The sequence below is a fragment of the Quercus lobata genome, chromosome 1 (genome assembly GCF_001633185.2).
Source record: "Quercus lobata isolate SW786 chromosome 1, ValleyOak3.0 Primary Assembly, whole genome shotgun sequence".
Lineage (NCBI taxonomy): Eukaryota > Viridiplantae > Streptophyta > Magnoliopsida > Fagales > Fagaceae > Quercus > Quercus lobata.
This window is the reverse complement of record NC_044904.1, coordinates 24450465-24470746: the sequence shown is the minus strand read 5'-3', so window position 1 is coordinate 24470746 and position 20282 is coordinate 24450465. Positions and strand designations below refer to the sequence as shown.

General features: G+C 31.8%; 1 protein-coding gene and 1 non-coding gene across 2 annotated transcripts; one reads left to right on the top strand and one right to left on the bottom strand.

The window, feature by feature from the left end:
• The first annotated feature begins 979 nt into the window (after positions 1 to 979).
• Positions 980 to 1088, top strand: LOC115956262. Its single transcript, XR_004084287.1, has one exon. It is a non-coding gene; the product is annotated as a small nucleolar RNA snoR100 (small nucleolar RNA).
• Positions 1089 to 4218: 3130 nt separating this feature from the next.
• LOC115984444 (trans-cinnamate 4-monooxygenase) lies at positions 4219 to 10238 on the bottom strand. The gene is made up of 3 exons (XM_031107468.1): positions 9330 to 10238; positions 7873 to 8006; positions 4219 to 5013 (listed from the first exon to the last, which is right to left on the bottom strand). Exons 1-3 carry the CDS (start codon positions 10112 to 10114, stop codon positions 4415 to 4417), a joined length of 1518 nt encoding a protein of 505 aa, XP_030963328.1. The 5' UTR covers positions 10115 to 10238; the 3' UTR covers positions 4219 to 4414.
• Between the last annotated feature and the right edge of the window lie 10044 nt (positions 10239 to 20282).

The following is a 20282-nucleotide window of genomic DNA, read 5'->3' as shown; positions in this document are numbered from 1 at the left end:
TATAACTAGGAGCCATATAAACACCAGTGAGAAAATAGAGATGTTATTGGAGTTCCTCTAGGTTATTTTTGAAAACTTGAATTTGGATTTGGATTTAGATTTTAAACTAATGTATTTGATTTCAAATCCATTGAATTTTGTTGTTATTTCAAATCTATTGATTTTAAAGGTTTTAAATCCTAGATGGATTTGTCAAATCCAAATCCTTGACATTTTTTAAACCATCCAAACAAGATATTTGAATTTTAATCACCCAAATCCAAATTTAAATGCCAAAATCACGCCATTCAAACCGACCACTAAGGAAATCGTGTTTTATTTGTTTTAACTCAAATTCATCGTTCAAGAGTCAATGAAAAATAGAAAGATGAATATTTTCTCTAAACGTAGTGAGAAAGTAGAGATGTTAATGGAGTTCCCTAAGGAAATCATGTTTTATTTGTTTTAATTTTTATTATTTCCCATAAATAAATAAATAACTATTATTATTATTACATCAAAGAGCTAATAAGGCAATTGAATAACCCATAAAACGGTTCCTATTGGGTTGCTGGGGTCAGTGTGTTATGTGTTTGCAACTTGAGAGTATTGGGCCTCGGCCCCATTAGCAACCCACAATGTCAAAAACCCAAAAAGCCACAGCCCATTTAATTTATTTAGTAGAATCGGTCTTTTCGTAATTTAAGGAATCTATAGAGACTTAGAAAACCCTAGCTGACTCTTCCTTCACCTATAAATGCAGGTTAAAGAGAATGAATCGTTGCGCCTCACAAATCTGTGTGATAACAGCATCTATGCTATCTGCATCTCATATTCAAATCTGGGTTTTCATTTTTTTATTCTTGCTTATATCTTCCGAATCAAAGTTTTTCATATTTAAAAGCTCTGCATCCATGGAATTTTGTAGCATTACCAGTGTCTTTTTAGTCATTTTGTTGTTAGAGCCGTGTACAATAAGCCGATGCTCTGGATTATAAAAGAATGAAGGAAGCATGGTAGTGTACACGGAAATTGAATTCATGGGTCAACATGTCTGCTCTCTCTGATGCCTTATCTTGATTTGAGGGCCTGGTTTAATACCCACATCTTTTCAATAAATAAATAAATATTTTTTTTCTTTCATTTTTTTTTCTTTCATTTTTTTTCAATCTATGTTTTGATTTGTTTTTGTTTGTTGTACATCTCAGAGGTAGGTTGTTTTTAAATTCTTTATAAAAATAAATAAATTATTTGGACCTTTTTGAAGTAGAGAGTTTTTACTTGGTCTTGGAGATGAATACAATGACGAAGGAGTATACTGTGGATGTTAACATTTATCATTTCTAAAATGAAGTAGTCAATTGTGGATGAGGAATGAGGTTAAACTCGGCATGGGTCATGTTTAACCATGACAAGTTTTAAATATCGAAAATATACAGTCATTTTGGAATCGGTCAATTTTATTTTGGTGATAATTGATAATTTTAATTTTTTATATTATATTTAGTCGATAGTTTAACTTTATTTTCATTTTCATTAATAAAAAAATCATTCTTTACAATTTGATAGTTGGAAGAGTGTAGACTTGAACTTGGATGCCTGCCTCCCTTGATGGAGCCAAAGGCCCATGACTATACATGGATAATATCGATCATCTAGGATTATCTTACAATTAAAAAAATATTGGATATCATTTGCATTTTTCAATTTTTTATTTGTTTATAGAGTTCCAACCTATGCTCTGCCATTGTGATTTTTGCACTTGTTATTATATCAAAACATCCATTGTTTATTGTTTTTTAGTGTAGGTGGAGATTGAACTTTTAATTAACCATTTGAGACTATCAATTGAGCTAACTGAAAGTCATTTCAAAATTTTATTATCATCACAATGAAATTTCAATATAGAAAACCAACAAAATCTAAATAACAAACAACAACCACAACATCGTGAATTTCAGTTAACTCAATTGATAAAGTCTCTAATGATTAAATAAAATATCTGGGTTCAATTCCTACCTATAATAAAAACTGATTATGGCCATAAGCATCAACCCCATCTACTAATCACAAGCTGTTTATCATTCAATTGCAAGTTTGGATTCTTAGCAAGAGACATTTTAAAAGATGCTCGACGAAATTCTCTTTGAAAATGAACATTCAAAAAACAAAAGATCTCTGTTTTCAATTCTTCCTCTACATAGCTAACCATATCCTGTTATTAAGGCATGCTTTGGGAATGGTCTTACAAAATCATCTCAAGCTACTCTCGTACAATTTTTTTTATCAATCAATAACTCTAGACACATTGAAAACTTCACATACTTTTTCATAGCAAGTCTTTTTCTTTGAGCTGTAGTAGATCAATAGGGGTCACACTATCTATAAGCGATTTTTCTTATTTAGAAATGTATATCCATTAATTTATTTTAACATTCTCATTTTAAATAGAGTCAATTAGCGAATATATTGTTTCTCAACAACCCAACATTTATAATCAAAGTATAACCGGTTGTACACCAGTTTTGTAAAACTTTCTCTAGTTCCATGTACAATGTAGAGAAATTTTGAACCCAAAATCATCAGCTATTTAAAAGGTTTAATTGAGCCCGTACTACTCAAGTTATAAACAAAAATAAGATTTTATGAGAACTCATGGAGATTTAAAGCCATTGTTAAGAGAGAAAAGTACCCACTGCCCATTAAATCAATATGATCAAATTTGGTATCAGAGCAGGATGCAAACTAACAGCATTGGAGGACAAGCAGCTATGCTGCAAACAACTTTAACAATTTAAACAACCAATATTCTTCACAAATGCTGTACACAGTTACTTTAAAACAAACAACAAAATTGCAACACTAAACAGGACCAACTTGGAACAAACAGTAGTTTCTCTGACCTTCTTCATAGTGGCCACTCTCATTGATTCATTGAAGACACAAATTATGTGCCAGCAGAAGTAGTTAGCACTTCCTGCAATATTGCAAACTGGCAACAGAGTTTACAACCTCACTTTGTTCTGATCAGGCATTAAAGGGGATACCAGTATCATAGTCCTTTAAACTAGGCAGCGTGTGATGAAAAAATGTAAGTGTGACGTGTGACAAATCTGTTTTGAGACCCAGATGAGATTCATTTATAGATTAATTGAATACATATTAATTGCACTACCTGTTGAAAACAACCTAAAATCCTAAATTGAGCCGTGGAGTAGATTATACCAAAGGACACCCAATTTTACCAATGATTTGATTGGAAGTGTCAGCGTCACCCATGGTAGTATAGTTTGAGTAATGTTGTTTGGGTATTTTTGATATATGTGTGGGTGAAAAAATGTATTGAAATGTGTGTAAATAACTTTTAACAATTTAAACAGCCAACTTCACAAATACTGTACACAGTTACTTTAAAACAAACAACAAAATTGCAACACTAAACAGGACCAACTAGGAACAAACAGTAGTTTCTCTGACCTTCTTCATAGTGGCCACTCTCATTGATTCATTGAAGACACAAATTATGTGCCAGCAGAAGTAGTTAGCACTTCCTGCAATATTGCAAACTGGCAATAAAGTTTACAACCTCACTTTGTTCTGATCAGGCATTGAAGGGGATACCAGTCTACATGTGGAGAATGAAAAACCACAAAACATTGAGCCAAAATGCCAAATTATGTTATCCAAGAAAGAGACATCAATATTGTGAAATAAATGGTGAATGAATTGGTCCCTCTTCCAAGTTATTGGAGATTGGGTCATAGTCCTTTAAACTAGGCAGCGTGTGATGAAAAAGATGTGAGTGTGACGTGTGACAAATCTGTTTTGAGACCCAGATGAGATTCATTTATAGATTAATTGAATACATTTTAATTGCACTACCTGACCCAGATGAGATTCATTTATAGATTAATTGAATACATTTTAATTGCACTACCTGTTGAAAGCAACCTAAATAGAGCCGTGGAGTAGATTATACCAAAGGAGACCCAGTTTTACCAATGATTTAATTGTAAGTGTCAGCATCACCCCCATGGTGCATATGAAATTTCTAAAACATTACACATTTATTTCATGTTGATTACAAATTTCTAAAAGTTTTTAGCTATCAGGGAAATTCATGTAAAACTTTTTGCCTTATTTAGTACCAGCAATTACAAGTTTGGAGCTCTGTTGTGTAATGCTAGAGCACACTGTCTTTGGTTTTTGCACGCCTTTGTAGGTAGTGTAAGTTTGTCAACAAAAAAATTATATAAATATGAATTGAGAATATAGACTTATTGCAAATTCTTAAAACCATTCCAAGTTCATAGATTTACACTGTGACATCCCACATATATTGTTTTTTCAGACATAGTTCAGCTCAATCCAACATTCTAAGAGTTTAGCATTGTTCAACATCCAATACACCAAAAAGGAAGTCCCAAGCTGGAATTTAAAATACTCTGGGCTTTGCAACAATGGTAGAATGTTTCAAAATGTGCAAGCTGAATTGCCCACCTTTCTCTGAGGTATCAATCTTTGACTGTCCTGGAGGAGGCAGGAGCTCAAAATTCTGTACCAAACGTCCCAAAGTAATACCAAGAATTGGCAATGCAAGAATAATTCCTGGGCAGCTTCTTCTTCCAACACCAAAGGGAAGGTACCTGAAGTCATTGCCATTGGCCTCAACCTTAGACTCCTCTTCCAAGAACCTCTCCGGCCTGAACTCTTCCGGGTTTTTCCAGTTGGCCGGGTTGTTGGCAAGCCACCAAGCATTTACTAGGATTTTGCTCTCTGCTGGGATATCAAAACCACCAAGCTTTGCATCATGGAGGTTCATGTGTGGAACAAGCAGAGGAATTGCCATTCGGAGCCTGAGAGTCTCTTTGACCACAGCTTGAAGGTAAGGGAGCTTTAGGGTGTCAGGCTCGGTGACTTGGACACCAGGTCCAAGCACAGTATCGATCTCATGCCTCAGCTTCTTCTGGATTTCAGGGTGGTTCACCAGCTCCGCAATTCCCCACTCAACTGACCATAGTGTTGTTTCAATTGCTGTTCCACAACACAAGATTTTACTTATTAGCAAAGATTGTGAGGCTAATACAAGCAAAATTCTAAAAGAGAATTCAAAGAAAGAAAAGCAACCAATAAGAATAGAAATAAGGTATTATGTATGACTCTTATTAGAGAAACGTTAGAGACAAAACAGTTTTTACTTTTTTTTTTTTAACGATTGTTGACATAACCTGTTCATATCAATTCATTAGTGACACATTAATCAAGTCATGTCAATCATGTCTTGTTTTTTTTGAGGGGGAAATCATGACTTGTTGGCAAATCCATTTTGCACGATCTGAGTTAGATTAAGAAAGTCTTTCTTAAGACATTAAAATACATTAAAAAAGAAAATAGAAAAAGGGTAAGGTATGGTTGAGTGCATTTTACCATAACTCAGGATTGAGGGTCGCCCACACATTTTCATATATTTGACTATAATGGTTCACCTAAATACCTAAAAAAAGGTAAAACATATCATGAGGTGCCATTGCCACCCACCACAGCTGGTGGGGTTCAATCAACTTCGGTCTGCTAATCGTATTCATACCTACTACGAGGCACTGCTGATGCTGACTACAAGGAGATAGCATGTCATTTTTCGGCAGCAGTAAGAAAAGTTGTCCACAAACTCTGGCTCGCTTGGCCAAAAAGGCAAAATGGGCTAGAGCTTATCATTTCTAACTGTCTAAAGCTTCTACTTGGATCAAAATGAATAAAGTGAAAAGAAAACAAAGAAAATTATTTATAAAACATGTTTTAAATTATCTATCATTGTAGGTTTTAATTAGTTCAATTAGTAAAAATTTTTATAATTGAATAAAAGATCTAGGATTCAATTCCTACTTATACCAAAACACTTATTAGTGTTTTAATCTAATAATAAAAAATTATTATTAGAAACGAACATTATAAGTTAAAACTATCTAAAAAAAATTCATCATTTATCATATGGTTTGTTTGCTCATTGATGAACATGACCATGGGGTCCAATATTGTATTTTATTGAGACTTCGGCTCCACAATGTGCATCTATTCAAACTTCAGACCTTGCCAAAAGTTAACACGTTTTTTTTTTGGGTGCACTCAACAGCTTCAATCAGAGAGAGCTAATGAGATTTAAGAGTCAAGAGAGGTAGGAGAGAAAATGGATTAAGAAAAAGAAAAAAATTGGTGGTAGGTAAGGTTGGAAGGCTGGTAAGTAGTAACATCAGGGAATCAACTAGTCCATCCAAGTGTATCTAATTCAACCTAAACTCTGTCATGCCCATGCCCTTCTAATCATTATGCCGACACATCTGACTACTTATGTAGGATAATTTGTGTTTGGCTAGCTTTACTTTGACGGCTATATTATATTATATTATATTATATTATATAAGATTTGTTTTAGAGGAGCTCTTGAGAGAAAAGTCATGTTATAAATTATTAGTTCAAAAATTAAAGTTAGTATCACATTACTATACACGCCTGTATTGATATGACTCATGATGAAATATATGTTAAGGTTCTATTTGGTATACGTGTTTAAACAATAATTTTTAATTTTTTGAAAATATGTATGAGTGAAAAAGTGTGTGAAAATATGTATAATATTATTTAAAAACTAAAAACATATGTTTAAACTTGCATATCACATGGTGCCTAACTTTCCCAACAAAAAAAAAAAAAAAAAAAAAAAAAAAAAAAAAAAAGAAAGAAGAAGAAGAAGAAGAAAGAGAGTATATACTTACTTATTTTGGGGGTCAAGGTTATAAGAAAATCATTACACAACCAAAATATGCAAACAACTCAATTTTTATTATTGACATACCATTTTAAATAACTACTAGACGCAGCTTTTCATTTTAACAAATTGTGATTTTTGTGTAGCACCCTAATCGTTCTTGGGTTAAGACCTCAAACCGCCGACAAGGATGAGTTAAAAGAACTTGAATCTATATTTTAAGGCATGTTAGTCCAAACCATTGTCACTAGACCAAACAACACGTGCGGTTATCGAGGTTGATTGGAAATATAGATATTAGGAAACAATAATTTATGGGCAGAAGAGGAACAGCACTAAGGGCAAGCGTTTTGCCTATTACTAGTTTCATGAAGAATATCCCATATCCCAGCAATGAATAAGACTGACACAACACCATCCAAATTCGTGGCGCAATTAATAGTGTCACAATCACTCCGTTGTGAAATTAATACAATTTCATTCATTTTATTAGGTTTTTTTTTTTTTTTTTTTTGATAAACTTCATTTTATTAGGTTTGTTGATAACATGTTGTCCCGCTGTAGAAATTAGTTGCTTTTAATTAAAGAACCCGTGTGTCCTAGTAAAAATGACAAAAAAGAAAAATTAAGCTACCCGTGAAAAAAAGAACTAGGAGTGCGTTTGGGAAGCGCGTTTTGCGCTTCCCAAACGCACGTTTGCGTTTAAGATTTTTTTTTTTTTTTTTTTTTTTCCAGCGAATGAACAGTAAAAATACTGTTCATATACTGTGCGGGAGACAAATTTTACTGTTTGTGTACTGTTTGAGCACTGTTCATGGGACCCACAATCACTTTATTCAGAAAAAAATATTAAAAATGAGTCCCACGGTACTATTTACACATTTAAAAATTATTTTGCTACAGTGTTTTTCAGTTTTCAGTTTCAGTTTTCAGTTTTCAGCTGTATCCAAACGGACCCTAGTAATAGCAATTAATAATAAATATCCCAATTGATTTTAAGACAAGAATACCCTTATGTATTGCAATATTACTAAAAATAAACATGGGCATATATGGTAAAGCACAAATATAATCATATTTTAGGAACCAGACAATCTCATATAGCCAGCAATAATGTGTGGGAAACTTACCAGCAACATTAATGTTCTCAACGATGTAGAGCACGTTATCTTCGTTGATCTCCCCCTTTTTCTGAGCATCCAAGATGTGATCTATGGCACATTTCAAACCTTCATGGTCAGTGGGCTTGGTGCTTGAAAGTTTCCTGCAATCAATTATACATAATTTATTAAAAATTATATTACTCTCAAAAAAGGTTAACAAATGCTCTTGGTCTAGGAAATATTTTTAAAAACTTTTTATTGAAAAAAAAAATAATTAATATTTTTAACAGCTTTTTTTATTTTCCTTGAAGGTGGGTGTCAATTTTTTTTAACAATTTATTAATAATTGTCTGAAAGGCATCAATTAAAGTAACTCTTATTATTTTTTACAAAGATTCTTCTTACACGATCGGCCATAACCTTTCATCAACAATTCAAAATACATAAACCAATCCCTAGGCCGAAGGAGTAATTATTTTATATTGATGCCAACTCTTAATCGGTGGGAGGGCAGAATTAATGAACTGCACCGCTCAGTCATGCCAATTATGTTGACCATATTTTAATCTATCTGTTGAACCATTCAAGCTTGATACGGTAACACATCTTTTATTTTATTTTATTTTATTTTATTTTTATATATGCTTTTTAGTACTAAATTTCGCAAGTGGGTTATATCGTGGTGGAGCCCATACTCATGAATTCAGCATTATAATTTTAATCATTTACAGTCGAGTATCTTAATAATACTTCTCAAAAATAGTACTTTAATAATAATTATAGACTTTCATATTAATGGTATCCATAATGACATTATTATAAACTTTAAAAATAAAAATTAAAAATAAAACCAACTTTTTTTTTGAAAATAATAAATATTTTTAACACGAGAAAGGAGAATGCCTTAAAAAAAAGACCAACTAGTTAGTATTATCTACACGCCAAAAATTGTGTACTCACAATTTGAGTAAGACTAATGCTCAAGTTACAACTATTTTCCAAATTATTTTTGTAATTTTATGAAATACATGTGGGTGAAAATGTGTGTGAAAATATGTATAATATTATTTAAAATGTGAAAATGTGAGTTTTAAAATGGATACCAAACAGGCCTTATTGTGTCAGACTTTTAGTCACTCTCATCTTATGTGGGCCCATCATTTAATATTAATTTTTTTACTTTTTTTTTGAGAATCAAATTTTTTTACTTATTATATAAACTTCTCATATAAATAATTTATAAAATAATTTGTAACATGAGCATTTTTTATAAAATAATTTTTTATGAAAAATATTAAAAAAAATTAATTTTTTTGTAAGATATTTCCAAAATTTTTTTTTTTTTTTTTTTAGAAACGATATTTCCAAAAATTGGTTATACGAGGTGAACACCACATCAATAGTGCGGCCGTAAAAGTTGAATAATACCATAACAAGAAGAAAATTTAAAAGAATAAGACAACATATATTTTGTTTTCACTTACTTCCTCTCATCGACGAAATAGTCCTTGAAGAGCTGCAATCTCCTCTCCTTGACTTCCTTACAGATCTTAAGGTACCCTCTCAAAAAGGGTCTCAAGATTGGAATAAAGTCACCATAGTTGTAATCAAAGCTCTGAGCCAACCTACTCCTCTCTCCATTCAAAGCCTTGAGCTTCATAAACAAAGGATCATCCTCTCTATCAAACCTCCTATCAAACATAATCCTGTACATGTTGTTGTACATCATCATCTGCAACCTCCTCCTTATAATAATCCCAGTCGTCGAAGCCTCAGGAGCTTTCTTCACATCCTCGACCACACTGGCCGCCTCAGCTTCCCACCCATGCCTGTATTGCTGAACCACCTTGTTTGTGAAAAAAGGCACGGTCATGATTCTCCTCATCTTTCTCCAATGCTCGCCGTAAACCGTGAACACCATGTCCTGACCTTTACCGGTGAAGATATCGAACACAACGTTCCTGGTTCTGGACCCGAACTCCACACCCTGCGTGTGCAAAACCTCTTTGGCTAGCTCGGGTGAGGAAACCACAACGAGGTTTCGTTGACCCATTCGGAGGAGTAATATGTCTCCGAATTTTTTGGCTAAGTCAGTGAGGTTACGGTGGTTCAAGTCATCGCCGACTTGGAGCCAGTTTCCGAATATGGGTACTGGTATGGGTCCTGGTGGGAGCTTAAAGCGTTTGCCACGGAGCTTGGAGATGGTGATGGCTACAATTACGGCTACGAATAAGGCTAAGAGGGTCTTCTCCAAAAGGAGGAGATCCATTTTCGTTATTTACTAGGACAAGTAAGAGAACAGAGAGAAAGAGTGAAAGAATGAAAGAAAGAAAAAAAAAAGTAAGAGAGTTTGTGTTTTGTTTGGCTGGGTGAGATAGTGAGTGAAGGAGTGGGAATTTATAAGGTTTTGGAGGGTATTCAAGGTTGAAGAGTAGCATTATGGTTTTTGTTTTGTGGTGTTGGGTTGGCGAGAGTTTGACGACGCCACACGTTAGGTGAGAAAGAATCATGTGTCAATATGCGCGGGGGTGGGTGGACATTAACGGCGTTATTTTTTTTTATTTTAACGGCGGAGGCTTTATATTGCAAAATTTGGGATCAACTTTTTTTCTTACGTAGTAGGTAAGCGGGTTGGTGGGCAGAAAATGTCAAATGCGAAATGCAACTTATTATGTGGGACCCACAGGCTTCGTTTTCATTTTGTTTACATTAATAGATATGCATACGTTTCTTAATATATGGTTTACTGCTTCTTGTTTTGTTTTTAATAAAAATGTAGTCATGAATATCACGATTGTGTTAATAAGAATTCTACTAGTGATCGATCTGATCTATCCACCAATTTATTACACTATATCTCAATTGGTGATGTAATGATGTTGGTGTTGCGGATCTTGCGGCTGTACCAAATCAAAGGTGGGTTTACAGTCCACTATTGCGGGACATAGGTTAGTGGTGGTAATTCTTGTACCGTTTTATATAATGCTTGGCATGTATTGTGCTCGGAGTGATTGCAAGAATGGCACTTTCGGGCTTCGGCCTCCAACTAGGGATGTCCATTGGGTTTCCTTGCATGGCAGAACTTTCAGGTTTACCCCGAACTGAACTATTTTTTAAAAATAATAATATATCAAATTTTAATTTAATTTATGCACTCAGATTTATAAAAATTATTATAAATTATTTTAATGATCATTTAAGTGAATAAAAATGAAATCAATTTTATTTTTATTTATCGCACAGTCGGTTTCACCTTACAAATTAGAATTCAAATATAGTGTCACCCAGTTTGTTTTGATATAAAACTTTATATGAAGATAGTTTTTTGTATTTTCCTGTGTTTGATAGTATTAGGGAAAAAAAAAAGTCAAAAGAAAACTATTTCTTGATTTTTCTTATTTAACTTAGCGTAAAATAAAGTTGTTTTCTACTAAAATTTTATGGAAAACAATTATATCTCATGTTGAGCTAAATAATGAAAGTCAAGATATAGTTTTCCAACTCAGTTTAAAATCGTTATTATAGGAAAATGAAATAGTTTTCTAAAAAATAAGTTTTGGAAAATTATTCATTTTCCATAAATAAAATGTTAATGTATCTATTTTCCTTTCTTAATTTTAGGCCTTGTCATTTGAAAAACTTTCATTTATGAGTGCCTTAATTGATTATCATACTTTAATAGCCATATTACTAGAACATATGTTATGAACAGTTACTTTAAATTCCTTTAATACATACCTTTAAATTCATTTATGAGTTACACACATATTAAATTTTGTAATATAGATACTAATTACTAATAAATTAGAAAATTTATTTTATACAAATTTTCTAATTTTTATTTTAATAATTATTAATTGTGTTGGGTTCAAGTTACAATTAGTGTAACTCTAAGTAATGTTACATTATCTAATAACTTATTATTGAATTCATATTTTGAAAGTCTAACTGTTAAATTACATGTTCTATATGTTTTTAACATACATGAAAATATTCATGCCAATTGGATGTAATTTACCATTCGATCCATAAACTCATCTTTTATGCATTATTTTAAACAATAAAAATTTAAATTTAAATAATGGATTGATGACATGACTATTAATCTTTTATTATTTCAAATTTTGTAAGCATGGAGAATATACGAAGATAATTTAATCCAACGGTGGATTTATCAAAATTTACATCTAATTAATAAATATTCGGTGGTGTAACATTATTTAAAGTTATACCAGTTGTAACTTGAACTCAACCCTAATTAATTAAACATATATCACATATAATTTTTTATTTCTTTTTTAAATTTTTTGTGCATTGCTTGTGTTACCTATTGATGATAATATAAAATAAAAGCTATTGGTTTTTTGTTAACTTCTTTTAATGTTGCCACATAAGTTCTTGAAAGCTCTTTTAAAAAAAAATATTTTAAGAGTTATTGATAATGTTAAACTTTTTTTTTTTTAGAATTTCAATCTATGACGTTTATTCTTAATGATAGCTCTTTATCGTCAAATCAAGACACTAATCAATTTTTGGTGTAAGCGAAGATTGAATCTCAGATCTCTTATTCAACCATCAAATACTTTATCAGTTGAACTAATTGAAACCCACAGATAATTTTAAACTATGTTAACTTAAACTATAATTATAACTTATCATTTTGTTATAAAGCAATCTAACACTAAACAAATTTTTTATTATATTAGTTTTGATATTTTTTAAACACATTCTAATTAAATTAAGTATTCTCTCCAAAAAAATTAAATTAAGTAGGTTCTTTTCAAAAGTTCTCTTATTTGCTAAAGGCCATGTAGCTGAATTGGCACTTCCCCATACACAAAATGCTTAGGGGTCTAGGGGGGAAAAAGTTTGAGCTGTGGGTCTATGAATAGTTACCATATTTTTCCCCTTTTTAAATACATTTATTTACAATTTATTACAGTGTTTAATATAGTATATTCCTCATAATAAAAACATAACTAGGATAATTTAATTATAATAATTATTACATTACAATGCTTATTATAATCTACTAAGCGTGCTCTAATTCTTTTTGCTTTTTTTTTTTTAGTGATAAACACCTCTTGTATTTGATTAATAAAGCTAGACAATCAAGCAAATAGTTAAAAGAGTCCGTTTGAGAACAACTTATTTAACTAAAAACTTTTTACTGAAAGTACTGTAAATAAAATTAAAAAATAGCTGAAATAGTATAGCAAGACTTATGAATAGTACCAAAAAGTGTAATGGAACTCATGAATAGTAACAAAAATAAACTAGACAGTAGCAAAAATAAGCTAAATAATAATAAATAAATAAAAATTGGCTTTTTAAGCCAATGCCAAATGCAACATTCATGTACTAAAACCAAAGACAGAGAGAGTTAAGCAAACAATTAAATTTAGTGTGCTCAAACCAAGACTTATGAAGTTGTGCTAGTGCCACATAAAGTGACAAATCTTATGCCATAACTTACCCATATAGCAAGTTGTGAATGGTTGAAAAGTAATCGTGGGTTCATATAAGACACCTCTCTATCACTCATAACTCGACACATAAAAAAATTGTAACACAAATCGTGCCACTTTATGCGGCACTGGCATAACTCTTACTTATGATGCCCGCAAAAAGATGTTGACAATTAATATAACCTCTTAAATACTATTTTATTGTCCACTGGATGAGTTGATTAGCAATTATAGCTCCCTGTCAAACAGGAAAACTACACCCCTGAATTTTACCTCACTGCATACGTGAATCCCAATCCTAATTTCTGTAATGTGATGTAATCGGAACTGTTTGTTTATTATCAAAAAATAAAAATAAAAAAGGTCGGCCACATAAACAAGGTTAGTTGCTTGCTGCTAAATGTTTGTCACATCATGGAGTTGGAACATTAAGCTTAAGCAAAGTATTTATTTAAATTTTTTTTTTTTTGTGTACCAGTCAAGAATTTAAACTTGTTTTCATTCTTAACAAAGGAGACGAATTCTATCCAGTGCATTAGTACACTAAACACGTTAGGATATAGACTATGTTCAATCTGTATTCTAACGTGTCAATTACACTAATACATTGGAGAGCACTTGAAAAGACATTAGACAATTATGTTTTTTCACTTTTGAAAAGATGTTAATAGAAATATAATATTAAACACATTTTTTGCATTATGAATACTTTAAATAAGTGTTTTTACAATACTTTTTATAGTTTTTACATTATTTTGAACAACAATACTCAAACACCTTTACCAAATAGACCCAATACTGTTTGGTATGTAAGTTCAAACAATAATTTTTAGTATTTAAATAATGAAAACTGTGAGCCAAAAAAAAAAAAAAAATTGTGTTTAGTAAGAATGTTTAATTAAGGGTGTTTGAGTCACGGTTTTCAATTTTTGTTTTTTGTTTTTTGTTTTTTTTTGAGAAATAATTACAACATACTGCTAACTTCGTAACTCGAACCCTTTTCCCTTAGACCCCCGAACACTTTATGCATGGAAAGGTGTCAATTCAACTACAAGGTCTTTGACCAATTTTGATTGTTTAAACACTAATTAGCTGCAATTGTACTTGCGCAGGACAGCAGCATGAAAACAAAGAGTGAATGTAGCTGAAGAAAACTATAGAAAATCCTAATTTGATGGGCTCCAACATCGCATGATTTGTCAAAGATTGTGGTTTGTGGATGATAACTTAATGGTGGAAAGGAACTCTATAAATAAAAATTACGTTATTCAGACAAAATGAAGGTCTGGTTAATTTTATATAATTGTAAGCTCATTCTGCTCTCCAATTTTTAAAGCAAGAGATAGATCTAGATTCGTTCACTATAAATAAAAATTACATTATTTTATAAAAATCAAACAAAGAGCGATAAATGGAAGACATAGTCCATTAATCTTAGAAAATCCCAGGTCAAATACACAAAATCTCATCTCTCCAGAACGTGTCACGCACGTTACTAAAATGGTACTAAATAAAAGCTCATAAATATTATTCAATTTCTTTGGCAAAATAATTATAAAAAAAAAAAAACTCCTCTTCATTTTTTTTTAAATGTACATGGGAACTTCATTTCAGTTGAGTATATTTAAAGAGTGATGAATCGAAGACATTGTCCATTAATCTTAGAAAATCCTAGGTCAAAAACATAAAAGCTTATTGTGGGGGCTAGTTAGCCAGAAAGTACTATTAAAACTGTACAAATTGGGCCTATGGCCCAATCCGAGGATATTAACTAATTCGAAGACGGTCAAATAAGGTTATAAAGAGAATGGTATAAGAATAAGAAATAAGGATTGTATACGATAGTTCAAAATATGTCCAAAGAGAAAAATCATCTCAAAAATAGAGATCCGAAATTAGTAAGAATGTCTTATCATCCTGAACATCCTTCAAGGTTGCATCACGATTAGAAGTCGAACATTGGATAAGAAAGGAGTAAAGGGAGGCAGCAAATATCTTCAAAAACTGCTACCTCCACATTAAATGCATCCCAGCTAACTCTCTGGTCGCATTAATGTGGAGGTGATGTCTGAACAGTGATTAAACAGCCTTACAGCTACTAATTGAAGGTTTTGGGAGGTGTTAGATGGGACAAGAAGGAGTTCATAAAAACTAACCTACACGTGTATGGTAGGGATGATACCAAAATTATAATATATAGCATGGAGAGGTGACCTAAAAGTGGGGGATCGAGAAGTTAGAAGAAAATCTTTGTAATAATCTTTTGAACTTTTGTAACATTGATCATCAACTGGATATTATAATATAGCTCCTCGAACTGTGCCGAGGAAAAATTTTCTCATTTCACTTGCGTTTGATTCTCTTAAATAACAAATTGTTATTGTCTTTCTTACCAAATAGAACTAGTTCTTTTACCCACGTTCTACAAATTCATTGTTTGGGCTTATTGGGCTAAAACCCAATCCTATATTGGGTCTAATCTGAATTCAATCCTTACACTTATTTATTTAGAATGTGCTACTGTACTAAAATGGTACATATATAATGTACTAAAATGGTACATATTATACATGTAATTCCAAGTGGGAAACAAAAATAATGCTCATAATAATTCAATTTCTTATAAACCAAAAAAAATTCTCAACTTCAATTCAGTTGAGTATATTTAAACAGTGATGAATTGAAGATATTGTCCATTAATCTTAGAAAATCCTAGGTCATAATACTCGGAAGCTTATCTCTTTAGAACGTGCCACGGTACCAAAATGGTATATATATATAATCCCCCTTGAAAAAAAAAATTCTCATAATTATTCAAATTCGTCAGGAAAAAAAAAATTCTTAACTTCAATTCAGTTGGGTATATTTAATTACACAGGATGAATATATAGATTAATATATAATACCAAATCCTAGTAATGATTCTATGCATACCATTTCATCTATGGTTTTGCTCTTGCCTTTCGATTTTGAAAAACAGTAATGCTACACAACTTCTTTCACAACAAATTTCACAGTTGCTGAAATAATTGATTGTGAGTGATAAAAATATAGAATTAATCAGTCATGGACTCTTCACTTTTTTCCTATTATTCACAATCGATCAATTCAAATATTGTGATATATGTTGTCAAAAATGTTGTATCCATTGATCCAACCAATAAGTCTACAGGTATAACAAATTTCACAACCGTCTGATATGACAAGTTATTAATGATGAATAAAAAAGTAGTCTCAATGGTGGATCCATACGAGAATAAATAATAATCTATCAATTCAATATTTGTGAAATTTGTTGTAAAAATTATTGTGCTTGTAGCATTACATTAATCATATCTGTGGGGGGAAAAAGACTAGTAGGCCCGTTTCAATATCTATACTGGACCAGGGGCCCAGTCCATGGAAAACCCCTCCTCGGCTATAGAAAAATCATCTTCGGATGGATATAGCCGAGGGTAAAAGAGGTAACAGACCATCAATGGTAAAACTCCAGACCGTCCCACAGGATAGGAAAAGCACAAAAGTGGAGAGAGACAACAGATAGAACGAAAGCGTATAAGGGAAGGCAGCCTTTATTGTATTCAGTGCATTGTGCCTGACATAGCCATACTTCTTTGTCCTTACAACCACTCTCAACAACTGAAGGTAGGGGCGGATGAGACAAGTACCTACCTAGGGGACCCCAGTCAAGAGGAGGAAAACGACTATAAAAGGGGAGTAAAGAGAAACAAATGGGAGGGGAATCCCCAACACACCAGAGGCTCCAAGAAAAGCTCCTTGGATCGGGCCGAGGACCAATTCTATCTGATAAACTTAGCTCATAAGGAACACCGTGATGGTCGTTGTCCATACGCTAAAGCCTAGCTCTCTGGCCCACTCTCTACAAATTCATTGTATCGGGCTCGCTGGTCAAAGGTTCCATGCATCTTGGGCAAGGCCTGAAAAACGTGACCCTACAATATCCAAACCAACCCTATTTATCTATAATATTGTTTACTTATTATGATATAGGTTGGTCCTAAAAAAAAAATATATAGTAGTTATGTTCTCAAAAGGAAAAAAAAAAAAAAAAAAAAAGTGACAAAAGTTTACACTTTTATTAATTATTAAGTTAGTTCAGCTTGTGGGTTCCAGTTAACTCAATAGTTTACTTTATAAAAATTTTTATTAGTTATCTAAATTTTAAGAAATTTAAAATTATACTTCAACTAAAGTTCTAAATACCAAAGTTTTCAAGAAATAAAAAATAAATTTAATATTTATTCGAATTATTTGGATCATATATCTTAATTTTATGTTATAATATTGTAAAATTTATGTACTACACACCTTGTTTATACGAAGTGGCTCAATATATATATGTGTGTATTATAATTCAATATATATATATATATATATATTGTAAGGGTAAAGTCCCCAGATTAAACAATGGGTCTTGGGCCCCATATAGAGTTCAACCACGTCCGAGGAGAAAGTGTGGGCGCCAAAAGGGCTCCTGGCCCAATTCTTATGGGCCCAAACTTATTTAAAAGGCGGTCCGAGGAGGAATGTCTCCTTGGACGTGCCAAGTATGGCTCAAACATGCATCCTACCAGCAATAAAGAATCACTCCAACGAGTATTAGTAGCAGGGATAAGTCCCACAAGCCCAGAAGAGGGAAGAGAGTATAGGATGTCAAGGGAGAGACTACAGCAGCCACATTAAATGCAGGGCAGCTAATTTTCTGGCTGCATTAATGTGGAGAGGATAGGCGAACAGTGTTACCTTGACCACTATAACTCACAGAAAGATAGGAGAGATGTCTGATGGGACAAACACTCAAGTGAAGGTCCAGATGATCAACAAGTGTAAGGTTTTGATGACTTCAAAAGGGCTATATAAGAGAAAGGAATCCCTATGAAGAAGGGGACCGGAAAAAAGGAAGAACGAAGAGCAGAAGAAAGAGAGAAAGACCATAGCCTTTGATCAGGAACAGAGGTGCACCCATACGTCTCCTCGGACCGAATATCTAGTAGACATGAAGGAGATATTCTTATATTCAATTGTTGTATGGCCCAAAGTTAACTAACACTCACTTCGTTAGGGCCTAGCTCCGTAACCCGTTCTCTACAAATTCATTGTCTAGGGCTCCTTGGGCCAGAACCACCTACCTGTTAGGCCTGGGCCCCAAAACGAGGCCCTACATATATATATATATGTGTGTGTGTGTGTGTGTGTATTTTTAAAATTTACATCAAATTTTTAACTAAATTGCGCATTACACGGTATAATACTAATATATATAAACTAGAGAAATTTTAATTTTAATTTAGTTTATAAAATTATGCCATATAACTTTTTGAGATCTCAAAGTTTTATACGTTATTATTTTAATAAATATTTTTAATTGATTTTAAATTATCTTTTATGTTTAAACCCTCCGTTAGAATTTTGACACATCATATTAATTTTTTTTAAATGGTAGAATAGAAAGTTAGGGTAATTATTGAATATTCTCGTAGTATCATAAATACGTACTCCCTCATCTCATATAACTGTGAATCTCACTAATTAAATTTTTGATAGGACCTACAATTCATGTAAAAAAGGGGAGCATACATTTATGGTACTCCCGGAATATTTAATAATTTTCCAAAAAGTTATATATACAAACATAGTCATAATAAATATCTATTAATAATGACCATGATTACCAAATTTAATTTCTAGATAAAAATAAAAAATATCTTTTGTTAAACTATCCCTTGCATTATATGACATACTAACTAGTTTCATAGTTTCATTAATATAGTTAAAGGTACATATAATTTAGACTTTAGAGGTCACTCCACAAGTATAAGTGCTTGAAAGGTGTGAGGGGTAAGGGTCAGGATTTAAGTATCCAGTAGGGAGTTTTAAGCAATTATCTTTAAATATATATATATATATATATATACCACAGTCTAAAAATCATTATAATTTGGACTGTGGTATATTTAGAACATTAAAAATATGTGAATACATGCAATTAAAAAAAAAGTCATTTATGGGTTATATAGTTAGCTCAATTGGTAAAATCTCTAATGGTTGAATAAGAGATCTAGAGTTCAATCACCACTTTTACCAAAAACCGATTGATGTCTTGGTTTGATGTTTCGGACTGTGATATTTTTTTAAGTGACTGTTTTTCAACAGTAGTAAAACTTTTTTTTCCTTAAAGGGGATCAAGGTTATAATGTGATATATGAAAAATTTGAGAGTTATTAACTTATCTGAACAATATATTTTGACAATTCATGTTTTAAGGACAATGTAATGGAAGTCACAAATTGATTTAACGCAATAAAATTAATACTATTTTAATTTGTGTAACTCACTAAGTAGAATTAACATCCTGATCAAATGAAAAAATAAAAGCAATTAATTATACATATATCACATATAATTTTTTATTTTTTTTTTGAAATTTTTTGTGCATTGCTTGTGTTACCTACTGATGATAATATAAAATAAAAGCTATTGGTTTTTTGTTAACTTCTTTTCATGTTGCCACATAAGTTCTTGAAAGCTCTTTTAAAAAAAATTATTTTAAGAGTTATTGATAATGTTAAACTTTTTTTTTTTTAGAATTTCATTCTATGATGTTTATTCTTAATAATAGCTCTTTATCGTCAAATCAAGACACAAATCGATTTTTAGTGTAAGCGAAAATTGAATTTCAGATCTCTTATTCAACCATCAAATACTTTACCAGTTGAGCTAATTGAAACCCACAGATAATTTTAAACTATGTTAACTTAAACTATAATTATAACTTATCATTTTGTTATAAAGCAATCTAACACTAAACAAATTTTTTATTATATTAGTTTTGATATTTTTTAAACACATTCTAATTAAATTAAGTATTCTCTCCAAAAAAATTAAATTAAGTAGGTTCTTTTCAAAAGTTCTCTTATTTGCCAAAGGTCTTGTAGCTGAATTGGCACC